This window comes from Eleginops maclovinus, chromosome 14 (assembly GCF_036324505.1).
Source record: "Eleginops maclovinus isolate JMC-PN-2008 ecotype Puerto Natales chromosome 14, JC_Emac_rtc_rv5, whole genome shotgun sequence".
NCBI lineage: Eukaryota > Metazoa > Chordata > Actinopteri > Perciformes > Eleginopidae > Eleginops > Eleginops maclovinus.
Genome location: NC_086362.1, coordinates 7,929,683 through 7,950,833, shown reverse-complemented (window position 1 = coordinate 7,950,833; position 21,151 = coordinate 7,929,683). Strand labels below are relative to the sequence as shown.

Sequence of the window (21,151 nt, the reverse complement as noted above, 5' to 3'; positions counted from 1 at the left end):
GCTGCATGACAATGGGCCTGTGGGCTGAGATAGAGAGACAAAAGCTGCAACCGTGCCACACACACACACACACACACACACACACACACACACACACACATACACACACACACACATACACACACACACGTCACAACACTGCAGCTGATCTTTATTGTCTGCCGTACAATTAGCTGTCAGCCGGCGACGTGTAAGATGTGCTGTACAATGCACCCAGCCTGGTAACAAGTAATTGAATACCAAGCAAACTTTTCACCCGCCATAATTAGAGCACTATTCTGACACTGGGTCTGATCACACACGCAGAGCAGTCAAAACACTGTCTGCACTGATCCTCAGGATACTGTATATTCATATAATGGGGAGGCAAAATGAAGCTGCATCTAATCCAGCCCTTATTGCGATTTAAATATCATATCCTTCAAGATGGCAACACTAGAAGGGCTTACCCCTCATTCAATACTGTAACATACAAATATACATTGCAGAGTGGAAATGCAACCCACCTCCTTGAATCAGAAATAAGCAAATCCTATTAAATCCCTTTTAATTGGGCCCCATTCAAGCAAATCCTGACTGCTTGTGAACAATATAAGAATATAGATTGGGGGAGGTGGAGAGAGCGGCATATTAGGCTCATCAATAGTTTTTTTTCTCCCTCTATGCTGACACACTTCTACATGCTGCAGTGTGGCAGGCCAAGAGGGTGTACTTGCTTTCCACAGATATTTGCAAGTTTACACGAGCAGACGTTGTAGCCCCGCTTGTGTTCGACTCCCTGGCAAACACCACGCATGCTGCAAGTACGTCACAAGATTTATAGAAATAAAAGTCTCCCCAAAAGGCATCGGAACGCTCCAACCATTTCAGGAGCAGCCTTGAACTGTGGCTGTTCTGCTATTTGTTACCTCGAGCAACAAAAAGGGCTGCAGCCCAAACACTTGAAAGGGCTTATTGCTCATGTTGCCCACAAGTTGTGCGCTGTCTGACTGAAACAAACCATCACAGTTAAGCTCGCTACACAACAAACCGAAAATACCTTGATCCAATTCGATACGCAGACTTACTTGCCAAAGTATAAACGTTTAAATTGGTAATACCAGCAGGTAATTATTAAATTCCCCCAACCCGCCCCCTGCAGAAGGTTTTTATTGCATCGAGAGCACAACAATTGAGTCACAGGTTTGGGCACCAAAGGATGATGATTATGGTAATCCAACAATGCCAGAGCTCTATTGTATGTCGAAGATTTTAGTTGCAAACTCATGACCTTATTAACCTTCTTAATCCTCAACTGGGTTCTCATGATAAGGGGCTTACACCACGCACACACACAAACTCAAACACTTCCACTTTGATGCCATATCCACCTGTTTTAGCCACCTGAGGATCCCTGCATAATATCAGCACAGGCCCTTGAGCCATGCAAGACAATTAACTCGCTCCCTTAGATCAACAGTGGGAGAAAAAAACAGTGGATGTCTGGCGTTCGGAGCAGAGGGCCCTCCCAGTGTAAGCACATAAGAACGCAGGTCTGATTGGTATTAAGTGGAGAGATTAAAAAGCCATCTCATAGGTCAGGTCAGCTGGTGTTCATTTGAATGCATTACCAGGGTCCGAGGCTAGATAATTCTCTCATTAGCGCCACTCAAACCATGAGTGACAACACGGGTGAGAAGGGAGCATGTCTTACAACACTTAGAGTTAATTAGTCGGCGCGTTGTTGCTCTGCGCCCCGCGCGTCCGCTCTCACTTCAAATGGCCTGAACTTAAAGCAGCGTCGGCAGTTAATCAGAGATGAGCAGCAGAGTTTTACACAGGAAACACTTGTTGTTCCAGGAAATAGTTTTTTGTTTTTTTAAGTCCAACGAAGAGGTGCAAATGTACTGCAGTTTTGTATCATGTACAGTACTTAGACTAGAGGAGAATAAGAGTTTTTATTTTCTGATTTATGGACATTTATTGACATGATGCCAGGATACTGGAGCTTTCAAATTGTAAACTTACGGAAGCCTTGATAAGCAAGTGATACATTTTTTAAGTCTGGTCGGAAAACTTTTCTCTTATGAGAAATTTAAATTAGTATAAAACAAAAATGTGTCAAGTCATATTTGTAACAGTGGTTAATGATGCACCTCAGCCTATAGTGGCAGAAATGGGTATAATAACAAACACTTAAAACACAACATTACCGTGTTTTATTTGAACCTTTTTAAAACTCAGCATTCTAGATGCTTATGTTTTTCATTAAATGTGTTTCTTAGATAACTTTTCCTCATAGTACCTTGAGATGTTTTTAATGTGTGCCATACAAATCAAATGTATTATTATTATTATTATTATCTTGACATAAAAAATTGTTTCACAGAAAATTATTTAAGGAACTTTCCCCTTAAATTTAAGTAATAGTCTCACACAATAAAAATGTGCTAACTTCTAAAGAATTTCCTGGAAATACTTGTTCCTTCACCAAAGAAAATCATCCTCAGACTTAGAAAAAGCATCCCCAGAATTATTTCTCTCTCTTGCCTCTCAGGTCTAATGTATCAATATTCCACATCTTAGAAATTAAAGGGGAACATTCTATTAATTAGGATTTCCAATGGGATATTTCCATGGCCTAGGAAAGTTCAATCGTGAAGCTCCTCCTGTGTGAGGCCCTTCGTATTCTTTTCATTACCTTCAGAGTGATAAAACCCCCAGGTAACCATTTCCCATCTCTAAAGTTTCCGAGGAGATTCTGCAGCAGATGGATTTTCCACTCTTTCTTTGTTGATGACATTGTGTTTGCATATTGGGAGCACAAGGTTATATCCACGTCGTTAGTCTCTCGCTTGGATCCAGCCCTGATACGACGCCATCACACTCACATTCACTTTAAAGCTCCTATAAATTGTCTCTTTCTCTTCCTCTTCACTCGTACCACTGTTCCCAGGAGACACTGTGCCCGGTTCATTGCCCTCCACACTGACAGGGGGGCAGGGGGGCTCTCGCCGCCACCACCACCGCTGGGCTTACCCACCACACACACACCGTGAATACCAATCTCTGCATGTGCCCCCCCCAATCACCACCCCCTACCGAGCGCTCAGGGTTAGCTGAATATTCTACTAGCTTTCAATTTTTCAGGCAGGTCCACGAACTCCCCCACCCCCCACTCTCCCATCACGCGGCGCCATCACACTCAGGGGAGTTGGAACTTCAGCAGTCGTTAGCAGGGTCATCTGCAGCCCCTCAGGGAGGGACTTAAAAGAAAAAAGATTTGAATTGCCTTTCTCTCTTTTTTATTCTCTTTCCGTCTCGCCGCTTCACTTCTCTGTATGGGTCCGCTATAATTCCACTTCCTGTCTTCAAGGCCTAGCAATATTCATCCCCCCCTCAATCCTGTCTGCGCCGCCAAATTCATCAATCAAAGACGAGGCCTTCCAAAGCTTTTTATGGCTCCGATGTCATGCTTCTTATGCCACTGTCAAAAGTGGCGGCAGGCGCTTCTGATGCCACAGTAAGGCGGTTATCCTCTGGTATAATGCACTGTAGTGGTCATACAGGATCAAGTCTGAGAATAAAATGGCTCCCAGCTGAAAGAGAGAAACATTTCTTCTAACTATTTTTGCACTAATATAAATTTCCAGTGAAATGTCTGGCGAAGTAAGTAGGTCAATGGGATTTAGAAAGTTTGTGCTGGTTTTTTTTTTCTCCTCCTCCTCCTCTCTCCTCATAGTCTCTTGTCAATGGAAAATGAGCAATGCGATTAGGAGAGGGGGAGATGATGAGCTGCAGTGAGTGAAGAAGAGGGGAAGAAGGAGACAGAAGGCAGGCGGAGAGGAGGTTTGGGCCTCTGTCGGTCCCTCGCCAGCTGACTGAGACACCCAGACAAAGCGAGGACGGGAGGGGGGGTTATCTGCTCCAGAGGAAGGGAGTGGCTCATGTCTCTTCATCTTGATATCGAAGCAACAATCTAATTATACCATTTCTCCAGGGAATATGCATATGAGGGTAATCAGTAAATAGAAAAAGGTAATTATTTGCCAGAAGTCATACCCTTTGCACCTGTAAGCACTGCACCAGATTGTGCTTTTAATAATAAAACACGCAATAAAGATAGTTTATCAGCAGCTGAATTATTAATTTAATAAGTAGATGGATTTGCCAGTTATGGAGTATTTCATAGTCTGTCAAAATATAATGAGTTATGTTTGGTCCAATACAAATGGGCCTCTCTGGGTAATTTGCCAGAATTTTCCTGGGGGTAAATCTCCGCCAGTGGATGTGATTGAATGTTACAATTAAACGTACTAATTCATGTTCAAAAGCAACTTATCTATACACATGATATATTTGGCGCTTAATTGGAGAGCACATTTAGAAATGGTGGCTTTCCTCACCGCGGCCTAATCAGAATAAATCCCACCCGCCTTAATGAATTGAAGTTGAATATTCGTAGTTGGGCTATTAAAGAGACTGGGGGAGTGAATTATTTAAATGCTAATTAATGTTTTAAGCTTTCCAAACCTGCAATAGGCACATATTATTCCTAACATTCACTAAGTGCAGGGGAACTTCTTGCTCATATTTCATTCAATCAATGCAGCTGCAGCGCTTCTTCCTGCATGCAGCTACCTGCAGCCGGGGATGGAGGCAGATTGAATCCATCAATACTGGAGACAGCTGGTGGAATTTTCTAATATAACATCAGCTGGGAATTGAGCTGAAACATGATTGAACCCTGCTTTAGTTGGGATTTTTCTCTCTTTATTTTTTCCCCTACAAGACTTTCAACACGTTGCTTGTTTTTTAATCGTCCCCACCTGACAGGCTGCGTATAACATGTGTTTAGTAAATGTTTCAGGCTTTGTGATCCGTCGCCATCATTCTGCTGAGATTTAAAGCAGCTTATGACAGAGCTGCAGATATGAGATGAACTTCATTAGCGTTGAAAGAGTGCGAGATTTAACTTTGTGTTCAAAGCAGCCCGCAAAGAGTTCTAAAGTGAGCGGCAGTGGCATTATTCATGTTTCCACAATAGCTTGTTATTCATCATAAGACAAAGGAGAATCTCACTCGGCGTGACATAGATGGAGGAGGGTCACGAGGGTATTACTCACATCTGTTGAGAGCAGTATGCACAACCAACTGGATGTCACGATACACCGTGCTTATTAATGCAAACAAACTCCCAACGCAGAATATAAATGATATTTTCCTTCACTTCGGAGCATAAATATTAATTGTGTTAAATATATGATGTATTGTGGCTTTGGTTTTTTATTGTTACACCAACAGGATGCATTTTATTAATCAGAGCAGCACGTGACACCAGATAAAGTGCAGTGAGCGTCGAATCAAAGCTGCAGTTCTCTTTAATACCACAAGGTGGCGGTGTAGGCTAACAAACAGGAGCATCAAACTGCTCTGCTTCTAAAAAACAACTTGATTTCATCTGGCATTTTCATTAATTGATCTTAAAACATTACAGATGATCTACTAATCCCTCTTTCTGCACCTGTACACACTTATATTCAATATGGCTTCCAAGCTTTGTTCATCTACAGTGCACTTTTCTCTTCTGCAGCCCATATAAATAACCCCACCTTAACCACAGCATGCACACAGAATCAACAGAAGGCCTTGGGTGGCTTTTCGCCTTGCTCACTCTTTTCTTCCTTTAAGTAGAGAGTTTGCACAGCTGTCCGGGGAACACAAATGGCGTTACACTCCTCTTCCTGTGGCAGGACATCTGTTGCTTTCAGCTGGCTCCCGTTCTGAGGCTGCTGGAGTGTGCTTTATGCAGCCTGGCGGCATTATGATAACAGAGTGTTTGATCCTACCTGTGTGATAGGTGAGGTGGTACAGGGTGTTGAATTTAAAAAGAATGACCAAACGGACTGTGTCATTTATTTTCCCGTGTACTACAAATACTAGAAACTACAACAGACTAACATCAGTGTTTACTTAACCTTGAAATGGAACATCCAGAAGGTTTTTCAGGTAGATGTAAGGCAAAGATAAGATTGCTGTACATCTAAGGTGAATAGACAAATACAATGCATTCCTACACATCCTTCAGCAGGTCTGTGCAGCAGCTGCTTTGGGTCTGAGGAACTCTCCATAGCCTCATTGTACAGAGTGAATATACTCTTTGCCCATGTTCTTGCGTCCAAAGCTGAAGTTAGAAACATTTTAAATGACTATTCGTAACTGATAAGTATCCCAAACGTAAAATAAATGGAAGATTGCTTGGACAAATATAATGCAGAAACTGCCAGTTTAATAAGGCTGTACAACTTGAGACATTTACATTTTTTATTCTGTCTTCTCTTCAAGATTGACCACATTTGTTTTTCGAAATGATCTTCGCGTACTCCTGTCCAGACTGGTATAATGTTCGTTGTCGCTCTGCGTCCTTGAAGTCCACGTGAAACAATCCAAAACGAACGCTGAATCCATCCGCCCATTCAAAGTTGTCCAGCAGTGACCAGGCGAAGTATCCCCGGACATTAACCCCGTCTTCTTGCAGAGCTACACACAAACACAGAGTACAAACTTGCATGAATGATTTGAAACAAATAGCAAATATCCAAGCTAACCAAAGTCAAATACCATTTTCTTTTATCTGTATCTCCCCTTAAATTACTGTTATGCAATCCAACATGAAATAATGAATTCTAGAGATCATTTTTGATATCCTTGGAAATAATAACGACATAGGTTGGCCAGATGGGGGTGCCGAAACGAACTTAACATCTGGGCAACAACTCCTGAGCAGTATAGGGAAGTCAATGTATCAAGGTGTCTTTGCATCTTCTATTTGTGATTTATGTATACACTAAATTGCAAGAGTTAAAGGTGTAGCAGGCCATATTCAACTGTTGTTTGTCCTAATTTTAGAAAGGATTTCAATGTCATTTGCTCCATTACCGTGGACTGTTCTGCTGTGTGCTAATGGCAGTTATCTTATTTCCATTCCAAATGTACCTTTAGCCACTTCTGCGATGGTGTCCTTGTAAAATTGTGCGCGCTGCACGTCCTCGGTCTGCAGCGGGCCCACCTGAGAGAAGCCGTTCTCTGTGACATACACCGCTGGATTGTTGAAAGTGTCCTGGAAAGTCGAGGGGGCAAATATTGTCGTCAAACAAGGCATCTGAGCTGTCAGACATCCAGCGAGAGACAGATTGGTCCACAGTGTGCCGTTTAGCTGCTTTTCAACGGTGCCAAGATCAAACTAATGGCCTGTGACAAGGCACAACAGCAGGAAATTGCAATTGCAAACACTTTCAGCAAAGTAACTGTTTCATTCAATGTGACAGCACTAATGAAGCATCAATGTGTTTCTGGAGGTGTTAAAAGGAGATTACCGCATACAAAATCAATAGCAAGACACTAAACAAATGTCAGGGTGTTCTACTCGTTTGGCTGAAGGCGATTTGTCTTCTTGTCGGTCAATTCAGTTTGATGCCAGGAGAAGAGAGAAAAATGACTTCACATTTCAGCTGATTGAATTCACACTCAAAGTGAAGGATGTGTTTGGGGATGGATTGTTGTTGGGCTGCGTGATATATATTGTTTCGACAGAGGCACATGGATGATGTTGACCAAAAATGTATACTTTGTCATCATCTTGGGAAACTTCCTGGGTTTTTTCATACGGCAATATTTTCATGCAGCCCTACTTTATAGTGATGTGTTGCAGCAGGAGTTTTTACCTTGATGTACTTGAGAAGTTTCCTCAAGCCCTCAGGCACAACAGCGAGCCAGGACACACCACAGATAGGCCAGGAAGGGTCCAAAACGTCTTCTACGTCTCGGTCGCTCTTCATACACAGCTTCTCTCCACAACCTCCTCCCGGCTTCACTTTACGAGACGTGTAGTAGTTCAGCGCGAAGAAGTCTGCTGTTCCCAGAATTGCCGGCTCATCCTTAGAGAAACTGGGCAGTCTCGAGCTGCAGCCCGACTTCTTACTCTGAGCGTCGATGGCAGACCTCATTATTTCCGGATAATCTCCTGTTACAAACAGAGGCCAGGCAAACCACCCAAGTGTAAAGGCGAGGAGGCGTTCAGTGGCAGCGATGTCCTCAGTGCATCCTGCGTTCAGAGGCTCCAGCCAGTCGCTGTTGACGGCCAGAGACACGGCGCCCTTCTGCTCCGTCCTGTACAGAGAGTCGTAGCTGTGCCAGGCCATGGTGTGGGCTCGCAGCATGTTGTGGCCCACCAGGTAGGCGGCAGTCCCCAGCTCTTTTAACCCCGGGGCGTGGATGCCGTCTTCGTGGCCCAGTTTGGCACACACGTAGGGCTCGTTGATAGTGATCCAAAGTTTGACTCTGTCGCCAAATGTGTGGAAACAGAACTTGGCGTAGCTGTCAAACAAGGTCGCTGTCCCTGCTGACTTCCAGCCGCCCTGAGCCTGCAGAGCCTGAGGCAGGTCGAAGTGGTAAAGTGTGACCATGGGGGATACATTGCAGGCCAGCAAATCATCAATCACCTTGTTGTAGTACGCTACCCCTGTTGGACACACAGAAAAAAATCACTGTTTCAATGCTTTTTGTACATCTGGAGTGGAAACCATGACATAAGACAAAGTGTTTTTTGTGTAAACTTGTGAATCAACAGGCCATTCTGATTTGGCTCCTCTTCCTATGTCACATGCAGGCTTGTTAGAATATACCGCAATAATAGTCCGGACCTATGATTGAATTTGCAATTCTTCTCAGAAGCCAATCGGAGCAGATTGGGCTGTTTTAGAAAGGGGCCTTAAAGAAGCAGGCTCTAATACTGAGCGAGTTTCTGACTGAGGGTGAGTACAGGTATACTGTATATAACGGGGGAAACAATGTGATTCTTTAACATTTTAAGAATGGTTTTGTATTAGAAACACAAAAGACAAGTTTGAACCTGAAAATGAGCAATGTATGTCACCTTAAAGTCAGTCATAGCAACAACATCTGGGTGAGAGTACCTTAAAGTATAGAGAAAGAAAGAAATTAAAAAATGGTTAAAGTCCTAGTGAAGAAGAAGGAGGAGGAAGAGGAAGAAGAAGATGTATTGATCCCTTACAGTGAAATTTCTTCGTGACTCATTTGTGAGCTAAAAGCAGTTTTAAAACTAGACCAGAGTAACTCTTGCTGCAATATTGCAATGTCATAATAATGTAAATTGTTCAATGTAGATAACAAGTTTGAAATTGATAAGTTTGGACTTTTTATTCAAGCTAAATTATTATTTTTTGACATAACAAAGACAGGAAAAGTACCATACCCTAGTTACCATCAAATCAGCTGGTTCCTTTGTGCTGTTTTGAATAGAAATATGGCACGGGTCTAATGGGGATATGGAAATACCTTTTTGATTGACGTGCCGTGTGGTCCCGTTAGGCAGGAGGCGGGCCCAGGAGAGAGACAGACGGTAGTGTGTCAGTCCGAGCGTCTGGATGCACTCCAGGTCGTTCTCCCACAGCTCGTAGCTCCTGCAGGCCTCATCTCCATTCTGCTCCCCGAACACTCGGCCCCGCTCGTGAGTAAACGTGTCCCAGATACTTGCCCCCTTGCCGTCTGCCTGCCAGCCACCTCCATGCAAACATGTGTTTCATTTTCTAAACAGTTTGTCTAAAGTTGACATGAACAAAATCGCAGTTTCTGTTGGGACTTCTGTGTCCGTGGATTTCACAGAGTGTCTTTGGCTTGTCTCTAGTAGGATTTATTGTGTGGATTTCAATGTAATGTTCCTTCTGTTACAATCATCATGGTCTGTTAGAGTGTCAGTTTTACATTATTGTGACCTGTGTGTTTCAAGTTTGTCCATTGATTCTATACAGTATGAGTTGATCAGACATCACAATGGTGGAAGGTCAATGTGTCACAATTGAACGTCACATGAAAATTGAAATACAATGTGCATACAACTTCAGACAAGAAAACATTTACCTTTTGCAAGTGGTAAATGTTCAAATCCTTGTTTGACATGTTGGACTTTATTAGAAATATAAAAAGCTCATGTTATATTCGAACAGCAATGCAATGGTTATAACTACAAAATTGTCACTATTTAGGGCAGAATCTGTTAGTAAAGATTCTCTTGAATGTGACTGCATTGATGTTGTATCATGCATTGTCGAGCAATCATTTGATAAAGTTTATTTTTAAAAAGTTATCGTCTCAACGACTCTTTGCACAGAGTATTTCTTGTAGGTCTGTTCATTATATTAAATTGCACAATTTGCACAATTGATCGTGATAATAACTTCACCATTACAAATCTCACGGTTGTGTTTACATACCTTCAATTTGATACGCAGCAGTTGCCGCTCCCCATGCAAAGTCTCGTGGGAACATGTTCTATCAGCGTTAGGACACTCAATCAAAGCAGGTCTAATGTATTACTGCGTTTTGTTGATTTCATATGAATTTCTAATATATATCTTACATTTAAGTAGGTCGTTTTCGCGCATTATTTGTTGACGCTGCCGACCAGGAAGCACTCCGCTGTGTGACGTTCATGGAACGTGGGGATAATCAAGTGCTGTGATTTACAAGTCAAGGTAAACTAAAAACACACAATTCTGTAATATTCATTCTCTTCGATTTGTTGTGGTACCATTTGATGTATGTGGCTAAAGAATCACTCAGAAGTATTTAAGTTACTGGGGTGGGTATTTGAAGTTTAACTTGAAAGTGTTTTCCACTACTTCGGGAGCTACCGACTCCAAGGAACACAACAATGCAGCACATGTGACACTTGTGCTTGAACGGCGAGATTTGCATGCAGAAAGCTACCGCAAAGTACAGATAAAAAACAATATATTCTGATTTTGTGTTCATCAATCATAATTTTATAATTTCAAGAAATGCTTACAGTAATTATTATTGGTATAATTAGCTACAAAGCAACAGCATAAAAACTATAACGTAACACGTTTTTATTAAGATGTTATTAGAGTATGCATGTATTTATTATGTCCATTATGTGAAGTGTAGTGATAAGTATAATAGTCTGTTTGGGATTCATGACAGCCTATGATAGTGTGTGATGATGTGTCAGTCAGCAGATTGGACTAATTTATTAATTTTAAATTATTAAGTACGATAGATTGCACCATTTTCTGCATTACAGCAAGGTGGCGTCTTTTATGCAGACATACAAAGGTTAACGTTTGCTCAAAGATTGCCAACCTCCTGAAAACAAGTAGACTAGGAGGTGTTAGCATAATGGCCTCAAGGCATATGTTCTGTCCTGTGATCACTTCAATGCTATCCTCTGGTCCAGTTTTCTAGAGTGAAGGGACCCACTCGACCTGATCACAACGAAGAAAATGGATGTTAGGGAAAGGACAAACAAATCCTTGCCTGCTTAACATCCTCCTCATATAACTACACAAACATACAATTGGATTGTTGTTATTTAATCTTTCACGGCTATTGTGTGTACAGCAAACTAGACTGAACTTGTTCAGAGGCAAACAAAGGGGAAGACCAAGGGAAGTATTCAGATACATTACTTAGGTGGAAATAGCTAAACAAAAGTATGTAAGTAGTCAATGTTATCCAAAGTATACAGAAGTACTGATCTAAAACTAAATATATGTTGTATGAAAAGTATTTTGGGACTCTTTTATGCATTTTCATATTAGCAGCATTTTACTCTCTCTCATTGTTGTTTACTTCTAATTTCAAATGTTAATGACAATGATTTTAATGTATACAAAATCAGATTGTGAATACTTTTGCCAAGGGAATGTAGTTGTGGGGAAATGCTTTAGTCAACATTATTGGCATCCAAGTAAAGTAATAACGTGTACTCTTAAGAGTTTATTAGTCTAGATGTATGCCAGGGGAATCAAATATTGAATATAATATTCATCAAAAGTGAAGAAGACTTAGCATACAATGAAAATACTTAAGTTATGTATTTCTACCTTTTTAAAAGTGTTACTGAAGTACTTGGGTAACTTTCCCCACCAAAGCCTGATTAGCAGTAACGACTTTGCAACCCGAAATGCCCCTACGGAGAGCTTTATTTCGAAAAGCCGACCGGATATGGTTTTATTTCAGAGGGACTTGACAATGGTGGAGCCCGGGGCAGAGCAACTGGAGGAGGACTCCTCAATGGACAGAGAACCGAGCATTGAATACTTTCCGAAGACGCTGTAGAGCTAAGACACAACACTTTAACTGAGGATATTCTTCTTTAAAACGAAGTAGAGCGTTTATACTTGTTTTTTTTCTGCATTGGCAGCACATTTTAAGCGGAAAGGTGTTGGTTTTTTTGAGTAATTTCCTCTGGGAAAAGAAGAGAGAAGGAAAGTTTAGCGCTCTTGCTTGGATTTATAAAAAGTAAAAAAAATCACTCGGAAGTTAAAGTTTGGGTTGAATAGAAGTCTGGCTTTGTTTCCTGAAGTTAGTGCGGATAACCTGGGAGTACTCCTGCCGCCCCCCGGTGGAAAAGACACCCGGACCCACGCTATGCGCAACAAAGAAACCCTCTCAACTACTGCACAAGTTATTTAGTAACCAGCGAGCACACTCAGCTCAAAATACACGGATTTGCAGAGTTCCAGGAAATGTGAATTACACCAGGGTGGAAGAGGAATTATAAATGAGTCTTGTGGAAAAAACAAAGGAGGACACCGAGAGAGAAATGGAGGAGGAAGGCTGCCTGGAGCCAAACAAGATACTGGCACTCTCTTTTTTATCTTAACAAAGCTCAGCTCCGCGTTTAGCGAAACATTTCCTGTGCCCATGCTGCAGTGGTTTTCTGTGTGAACATGAAGGTGGATGTGTTGCGGTTGTTTGTGATTTTGCTGCTCGGTGGAGGCTGTGGAGGTTCGGCGGTATCATCTGATTGCAAATCATTTGAGGAGCGTTCGAAAAGCGGGGGGAAGAGCCTGCCGTCCGACGACCGGAAAGTGGTGTGCAGCAACATGGAGCTCCATCAGGTGCTGCCCCCGGACTCCTTTCCCAACAGGACCGTCACTCTGTGAGTTTGCATCCATTTCACACAGTTAAAACACATGTATCCCGCACCCTGTAACTGTTTCACACTCAACGTTTTGTCTGCAAGGTTTATTACTAAGGTTAAACAGTATGTAATCAGAAGCAGGTTGGTTGCCAGGTAGGTTTTTGCTTTGGTGTAAAATGTTGCAAAAAAGGAGCAAATATACAATTGTTATTTACCTATTTAGAAGGTCTTTCGGTCCTTATTTTCTTCTTCTTTGTTCCATGTGTTATACATATGATCAAACTACTGATCTGTGTTTCTTTCTTTCTCTTTTTGTGTGTTTAAAAAATGAAGAATAACAACTTTTCCTCTAAACCATATCTAACTCCCATAAAGAGTCAGAGGACAAATGCAAACAAAGAAAAGTAACTAAACCAATCACCCTAAACAAATAATCAGGCAAAGTCACCAACACAATCTTGTCTTGGCTAGTAATGTGCATGGAAAAAGCATTAAAAAATCAGTAATCTAAGACTGAAACATTATCTTAGTCATCAGAAAGACATTAGATCATTACCTATGATGTAGGATGGGCTATGAGTGAGGAAAAAGTAACAACACTCTCAAAGACATTATTCTCATATATTCACATAGGCCAAAGTAAAATGTTGTTGTTGGCAATAAAACTCCTTGTTTTGAGACTTCCTGTAAGGGATACCCCAAATAGGGTGTCTTCCAAATAGTTAATTTGATGTCACTACAGGAATTTGCATTTTAGATCCTACTTAAACTACAGTGTTGTCTTATGACCTACATACATGTAGGACTAACTTCCTTATCACCCATCTTTAGTTAAAGTAAGGAAAACACGATTAATATGGCTTGACACGTACACTCATTATATTTGTGTCTGCTCCTTGTCAGCCATAGCTCATTCTCTCACAGCTGCATACTGCAATGGTGTAAATGTAAACCCTATGTAACAGTAACCGCCTGTCTTCCTGTACTGACTCTCACAGGCTGGAAGATATTTAGTGCTCACACAAGACACTTGTGTTATACCTCCAAGGCATTTTAATAGAGACCAGCGCTCATTAGCTTTTGAGTTAATCCGTGTGCTTTTTTCCACTTGGCTGAAATACACACTCTCAGCTGGGGTTAGATTTAGTCTGTAGTACTTTGTTGACAGCACACCTCAGCATCATGGTTTTTTACCCATTTTTGTGTTCAGTAGAGCTGCCAAAGCATGCACAAATGCTTCTCTCAGCCTCTCATAATTGAGATTTTCTCCTTTTTTCCTACTTTTTATATCACATTTAGACATTTATTTGGACTTTGAGGAATTGGAATGGGCCTTCTGTGGGATATTCTGACCAAACTGAAGAATAATAACAGAATGACTGCCATCTACAAAGCTAAAATTCAAAGAAGTGCACTTGTGCTTTGTGGTGGTGAGCCATGGGAAATCTGAGAATACCAGGGCAGGGTAAAGGAGTAGAAAAGCAAATAATAGACTCTGGGGAAGGAAAGGGAGAGGATTGGCTGCTAAGTTAAGTGAGCTTGCATGTTTTCACCCGTTTACCACAAACCACATGTGTATTACCTTAAAGCACTTTTTCAAAGTAACAGATTAAAATCTGCTTTCCAGACATAATGGTTTGAAGTGAATTCAGGTCAGTATTTAATACAATCGCAGAGACTTGCTTGACTTGGGTAACCCACAAGTTAAATATTGTTTCTTGTCATTATATCACCATTGTGGCATGGAAACCCAGACACATTGATTTGGAGGAATACATCACCGTGTATATTACCGTTCATTTAGCTGACGCTTTTATCCAAAGCGACTTACAATAAGTGCAAAAAACATATACATGAAATGGAGTCTCAGCAGGGACATTATTAAGCTTTATGTTTAGTCATCTTATCAGTTTCTGGAGCCAACATAAATCCACATTGGGGTGGAGCTGAACGGCTGGCAGCCACTCAACTAAGTGTTTAGACCTGTCAGTAAAACAGACTGCATAATATTCCTCTCTTTAGGACTAATGTTCCCTGTAAACATCAAATTCTCTCTCTGAGTTCAGTACACTCAGTCTATGCTTTTATTAAGAGGAGGAGTTTATCAGAAAGCTCTTTGCTGGACTAATGTCTCCCTATTCAGGAGCTTTGGCAGGTTCCCACAAACACATAAATGCAACACACTTCAGACTCTTATAAAGAGATCTCTGAATGTCTGGCTCAAGCAAGTCTCTTATAAAATTAACAACCACACAATACTTAAGAGATGGGACCATTAGCTGCCTAGACTGTAGGACTTTTCTTTGACTGAATTGGCTAAAACATGAAAAAAGGTTGGTGGCTCTTCCATTTTTTAAAATTCCCATTGACCTCCAACTTCACGGTCTGGAATACCTTTACTGTGTCTTCTTAGATATTTATAGAATCTGAAATATGCCGATCTCTTTTGGCCATGGCGTGCTTTAAAGTAATTTGGTTAGCCTTCTTGTTGTCTTTTGTGTTTGCTCTGTCTGTCTTTAGTGAGCTCAGAGACGTCATCTCGGTGTGGCAATGATGGATTGGAGGTTCGTCATGATTTAGCATTGAGCTAACGCGCTGTGATGTGGCCTCCAAAGAATAAGAGAGATGTAATTAGAGAGCACGGACCGAAAGCCAGTTCCAGGAATTCCTTTGCATTTAAACTTCTGGACATTTGTTTTCATTAATTGTAGGAAAACAACAGATCTATCTTCCTCTCTAATCCCTGTAGGCACGGGCAACAACGAAGCATTTTTTTATGTTGACTGCACAGTTTTTGGGGGGTAATTTAAGGCCTGTAAAACCGTGCCTCTCAGTGGGAGTGGTGGTCCTTTTTTACAACCCCCCCCACACACACACACACACACTGTGTTTTGGTGGGGTTGAACGTGGCTGATGCACAGCTGGTCTGGACTGGAATGATCAGAAGGTCTCAGCTGCTGTCAGAGACTTTTGTCAAGTTTGAAAATGACAGAGTGTTATTTCTCCTTGTTAAGCCAAAGCAGACCCCGCCGTTTAGTTTTGCTCACTTAGTGTTAACGCAGGAAATTCTCGCTTTGAATTCACCAAATCCGTTTTGGTTTCTTTTGGACTAGTCGATTGGTCTAATTTAAACATCAGAGAAATGAGTTGTTAGGAACATCCCTGCAACAGACAGACTGCTCAAATGTGTTTGCCTGGAGTTGTAATTCATATTTTTTTACTTTTCGTAAGATACAATTGAATTTAAAAACAAATACTACTACTGAACTTTACTTTAGGTATCCTGGTAGTTCCCTCATGTGCTGATTAGTAGCAGTATACAGTAGTTGCCTTGTTAAAATGTTCTTTTTCAATTTGTGTGTTGACACGCCTTGTTGTGTGTGTTGATTAAAGGCCTTGCCAGAAACGGCAGTATAAGCTAGGTTTGATTAGAGACCCTTTCAATTCATCAACCCCCACCCCCTTTGTACTTAAGATGTAAGGTTTTACTCGTCAGGGGTCTGGAATCTACTGAATAGAACTTTTAATCAGGCTTTAAAGAGGAAGGAAAAAGAGATGTGAAGCACACTACTCTTTAGGCTTTAGTGAACTTATTGAACCACTGGGGTAATTGTACTCTCACATGATGGGTCTTACCTTTAATCATCTGTACATGAGCGCAGTTAAGTAGCTATGATTTCACCAGACGTGAATGATTGCTGGTACAACTTATCCCTGAGATGGTTAACATCTAGATATTCTGCTCTGAATTCCTCTCTGTAGAGCAAAATGAGTGATGCATTCCCCGCATTTGTGCTCTCCAAATGATACCGCATGCCAAAGTAATCCGAGAGGAAATGACACAAATGTGTTTACAGCTGGCCTGTCCTCTCGTGTTAGTGTGCAGGCCTCGGCTAAAATACGAGGGCTCGAATTTAACCTTTGCCTCACATGGAGGTATAAATCAGGAACTGTCTATATGGGTGTGTACATGAGCGTTTATTTCTGTTTATCTGATTAAGTTTCAGCCTAGATGCAGACAGGACCTGACTGAATGTAGGCTTTCTGCTCTCACCCGGCTCATATGTCTTTACAGGTCTTGTTTAGTGTAATCAGGATCTATTTCACATGAGCACCTGGGTTGGACAGTGCAAATAAGCGCACCGGGTGTAGCCTCCACAGAGCAGCACGGGATTATTGTCAGGAAGAAAGCAGGGATTTCCTCTCTTGTGCAGGAAAAAGCGTGCACAGTGGGATGACACCGCGGTCTTGTTTCCCAGCAAACTGGCATTTAGGGTTACGCATTCCCACCTGGTTTCCCTTTGGATTTCAGATCCAACAGGTTAGGAATGCACGATCATTCCTTACGTCAATCATCTCCTGTGGTTGTTTACTCGACCAGTAAAAGCCAATACGTCATTCAGGGAGTCCTCAGTGCTTTTGTGTAACTACATGCCTGTGGTCATACCTGTCCTCAGAGGATTTGTTTTTGTTTCTTTTTCAGCCCTAGAGGTATGCTCCTGTATTTTCATCGTAGTGGTGGCACATTTAGTCAGTCCTCAGCCTTACGTTTTGCAGACTTGTGGAGGTTTGACTTTGCCAGGTCGAGTCGAGACTCATATAATCCTGGACAAACATCTGAGTTTAGTGCGCAGACATGAGGTAAGGCTGTGCACTGCCCCCTCGCCTGACTGTTAAGTCTGCTGCTCATCTGCTTTTATCCTGCTGTTTGCATGGTGGATCATTGTTCTATTCAGCCGGAGTTTGCTCTATTGGCTCGGTTGGATGTTGAAAAAGGATATTGCAAAGCCTACAGGAATGAAGGGGCAATAACGGCTTATATGACAAGTAACCTTTTTAACCATGCAAATAAATCTCTTTAAATAACTTGCTATTAGCTTCTTTAGCATCCTCTACAGACTTGCTACCCTTTGGTGCACATTCTCCAAATAAATCCAAATACTGCAGAAAAATCTTTGGATTATTAATGGAACAAGAAAGTGTTGGATAACCGCAGGAATTACTTTGGCCCGGCTGCAGCACCTCAGCCAGTGGACTCTTTTTTTTCCACCTGAGCTGAGGCCCACTTTTCCATCCACCACATTCAGAGGAGGTCACTCTAGAAGGGGTTTTATGAGCTCAATCTGAAACTTATTTGAAAACCTGTTGAAGGGTTACAGCTCTCTACTCTTGGGAGTTCTTTTTTCTAAAAGCCTCCCTACGTATAAAGGCCATGTTGAGAGAGCACCAGTTGGCTTTGTCTCTAAAACGCTGTGCCCCTGTGAGAGGAGTGTGAAGTGGCAGGCCATTTTTACTCACATAGTGTATTTTCTTTAGTGAAAAAGAACATATTTACTCTTTGGAAGGAAAGATGAGATTTAGGGCAAAGGCTTTAATATTTCTCTTTGACTCAGAGTAAATATGTGGGCTTTAAGACACAGCTTTACAATAAATGTCGTTTGGATTTATAGCTTCTGTATCAGGAGACAGGATGTGAGGTTTTGGTAGGATCCCCTTGCAGCTTGTTCCTGGCTGTACCTAAAGCAGGCCTTATCTATGCATCAAGATAAGAGCCTCCCCTCCCCCAGGGTTCGACCCTGAAGAAATTCCTTATACAGTTCTTCAGTCTGAGACCTCAGGCCGACGTCCAGAGACAGACTGTAAGGAAGCAGACGGCTGGATGCACGTCCTGAGGGCGGGGTAGAGTTGTTAAATGACCCGCAATTCATACCTATTTGACACTTTGCTATGTTTTTTGCTTGTATAGTCGGTAGTAATATTTCTTTCTGTGTCAAAAAAAACTCACTTTTGCAGGCCAAGCAACACATTGGAGGTCACACTCCTGTCATGAGGAAAAGGGAGGGATGAAAGCTAGTGTGGGAGGGGAGAGCCGGAAAAGGAGGCAGGGATAAAAGGAGGGCTCTGGCGAACTTTCTGTCACAGCTTTATTTTGACGACCTGTAGAGTCACAAGGCCAAAAATGAGTATTAATGCAGCCATGCTCCAACGACATGTTGTTTAAAAATCATAATATATTCTGTAAACCTAATTATGCAACCTTCCATGAGGATGAAAAGTCAGTTTGTGCTGCGTGTAACCTCAGATAACTTTAAGTCATTGTTGGTGAAGGCCTATTTCCTTTTTTTTTTAAATGTCTTGATGGCTTCCCATACTTTCCTATCACTCGGTTTGATAGTTTAGCTGTTTTCCTGCCCTCATTGTACCTCTGAAAGTTGGCTTGTGGTGTCGTAAAAAGAGTGATTGTCAGGTCCAAATTAAAGATTACAGATGTGATGCAAAGGGCGTTACAGTATGTGCCTCAGGCTCTTTTGTGTTTGGTGGCACCTGGAACTTGCTTCATCTCTTTCAGATCCTTAAACTCTGTTTGAAATGTGATTATACTGCAGTATAATTTCGGCATTACGTTTCGTTCTGATTAAAAAAAGGTCAAATGATAGAGGGTGTTGAATGCAAAATTTGAAATTAGACTGCATAAATGAATTCAACTGAAAGAGTCACTATGTTAATTTTGTAGTGCATCGGTTGCCAGCACTCATTATAACTCCCCTGAACTGCAGTTTATGTTGTGTGAGATGTTATTGTATTCTCCTTATATTGCGTGCCACACTCCTTATTTCACACAGGCCTCCTGGTAAAAGCATCCCATCGGTATGCTAACTATTCTTCAAAATAAATGAGACTTTTGTAACCGCAATCCTGGGAGTCCGGCGTCTCTGCCTCTATACCATCAGATCGTGTGTACACCGGCAGTGATAGAATTTGCAGCCTTGTACATCGCCGTGTTTTAACATCTGCCATTTCAGCATCGAGAATTCTGCAGAGTGCCAGGCGGGGAAACACAGGAACCGTTTGTGTGCACACTCTCTCTGAGGGGGCAGCGAGCCAAGCTGCAAATCTCCAATGAGTCTGCACTGTCCAACCCTGTAATAAAACAACCCCTCAACACCCCGTAATGACTCCAATATGGCCCCGGGTTGTGGGTGCAGCTAGCATGTATGTCACCTACCACATCCCCTCCCAGCTGGCCAGAAACATACGCTAACCACCAGTCACTACTCTGGGTTTTCTGCAGGGACTTAACAGGGTTATTGATTCTCCAAATCCCCTTGGAGTAGTTTGTGGAGAAAGCCGGGAACTCTCGGGAACTCGGGCACAGAAAGTGGAGCAGTTACTTTGCAGCAAATCAGTTTGTGCTGAATAAACTGCATCATAAAATCTGGTTTATTACTACCCAGGAAGGAAGCAATCAAGAATTCACACTTGGACTTGATGTTTTGCGGTGATACAGATTAAAACAATGGCTGGTTTTGTTCTAGAACAGGATGTGTACTTGTTGCTTGTTTTGAGGGGTTATCTCAGTTTACTTCTTACTTATTTAGCAAGTACAAGCAGATTCACAAATGACAGTATAGTACAAATATTTGAATTAATAATATTTTGTTTGCTAATACAAATGAAACTTGAGGCCTTTATTCATTTGGATTTATTGTGGAAAGTTCAAAGAATTATTTGAGTTGCCAACAATATGTCCTGGAAAGAAAGGACATGCAGGTGCTTGGGGTGCAATACAATATATTATATTAAATACAACAGAAATGAAGCAATACTTTGAGAACTTCATTCATGCGAGTTCTTTTCTTTCTTTGAGTTTACACTTATTTTTCTCTCCACAGAATTTTAAACAACAACAAGATTCAAGAACTCCGAAATGGATCCTTCTTTGGATTATCTACATTGGAGAAATTGTAAGTATAAAAAAAAAACATAAATGTATTGTCTTCCGGTTCGGTGCCTCAGCTTTTGACATTGTTGATTTAGGATTTACAAAAATAATAGCCTTAGGTTTAAAAAAGTGACGTTTTCCATCGTGCGCAGCAGATATTAAGGTTGAAGTCGAGCTCGGGCTTGTGGAGTAGGAGGTTTATAAAACACACGCTGGCCTCATGCCAGTGGAACAGGCAGGTCATAGAAAATGAGAAGGTAGCCGCACAGCACTTAGCCTCGGTGAAGACTATCAGTGTATGGAGGAAGATTGGAGATGGAACTAGAAAAGGCTAATTATAGGAAGAGCCCCGAGGGATGGCTGTTGTCTGCCTGGTGACACACTATCAACACACAGCTGCTGGTTATTCTGGGGACGGGCCACTTTCTCCCAACAGTGACATATACCCTAAGATACATTTAAACTAGTATTTTAACACA

The 21,151-nt window shown here is 41.7% G+C and overlaps 2 protein-coding genes across 2 annotated transcripts in view; one reads left to right on the top strand and one right to left on the bottom strand.

Annotated features, from left to right (window-relative positions):
- Positions 1 to 6,248: 6,248 nt before the first annotated feature.
- LOC134875731 (cytosolic beta-glucosidase) lies at positions 6,249 to 10,484 on the bottom strand. The gene is made up of 5 exons (XM_063900338.1): positions 10,272 to 10,484; positions 9,337 to 9,561; positions 7,704 to 8,500; positions 6,976 to 7,099; positions 6,249 to 6,519 (listed from the first exon to the last, which is right to left on the bottom strand). The coding sequence occupies exons 1-5, from the start codon at positions 10,324 to 10,326 to the stop codon at positions 6,320 to 6,322; spliced, it is 1,401 nt and encodes a 466-aa protein (XP_063756408.1). The 5' UTR covers positions 10,327 to 10,484; the 3' UTR covers positions 6,249 to 6,319.
- Positions 10,485 to 12,049: 1,565 nt separating this feature from the next.
- Positions 12,050 to 21,151, top strand: part of adgra3 (adhesion G protein-coupled receptor A3) — a 29,852-nt gene continuing 20,750 nt past the window's right edge. Inside the window, exons 1-2 of the mRNA XM_063901180.1 lie at positions 12,050 to 12,967; positions 20,623 to 20,694. Of these exons, the coding sequence (XP_063757250.1) occupies positions 12,756 to 12,967; positions 20,623 to 20,694 (284 nt within the window). The 5' untranslated portion in view covers positions 12,050 to 12,755. The remainder of the gene's footprint in view (positions 12,968 to 20,622; positions 20,695 to 21,151) is intronic.

What these genes read in the sequence shown, in the direction of transcription:
- LOC134875731 (XM_063900338.1), bottom strand. Translation starts at nt 10,326, where the DNA reads ATGTTCCCACGAGACTTTGCATGGGGAGCGGCAACTGCTGCGTATCAA. An exon ending in AACTTCTCAAGTACATCAAG is followed by an intron (nt 7,100 to 7,703) that starts GTAAAAACTCCT and finishes TCGACTTTCCAG; the next exon opens with GACACTTTCAACAATCCAGC. An exon ending in CATCGCAGAAGTGGCTAAAG is followed by an intron (nt 6,520 to 6,975) that starts GTACATTTGGAA and finishes GTTTGTGTGTAG; the next exon opens with CTCTGCAAGAAGACGGGGTT.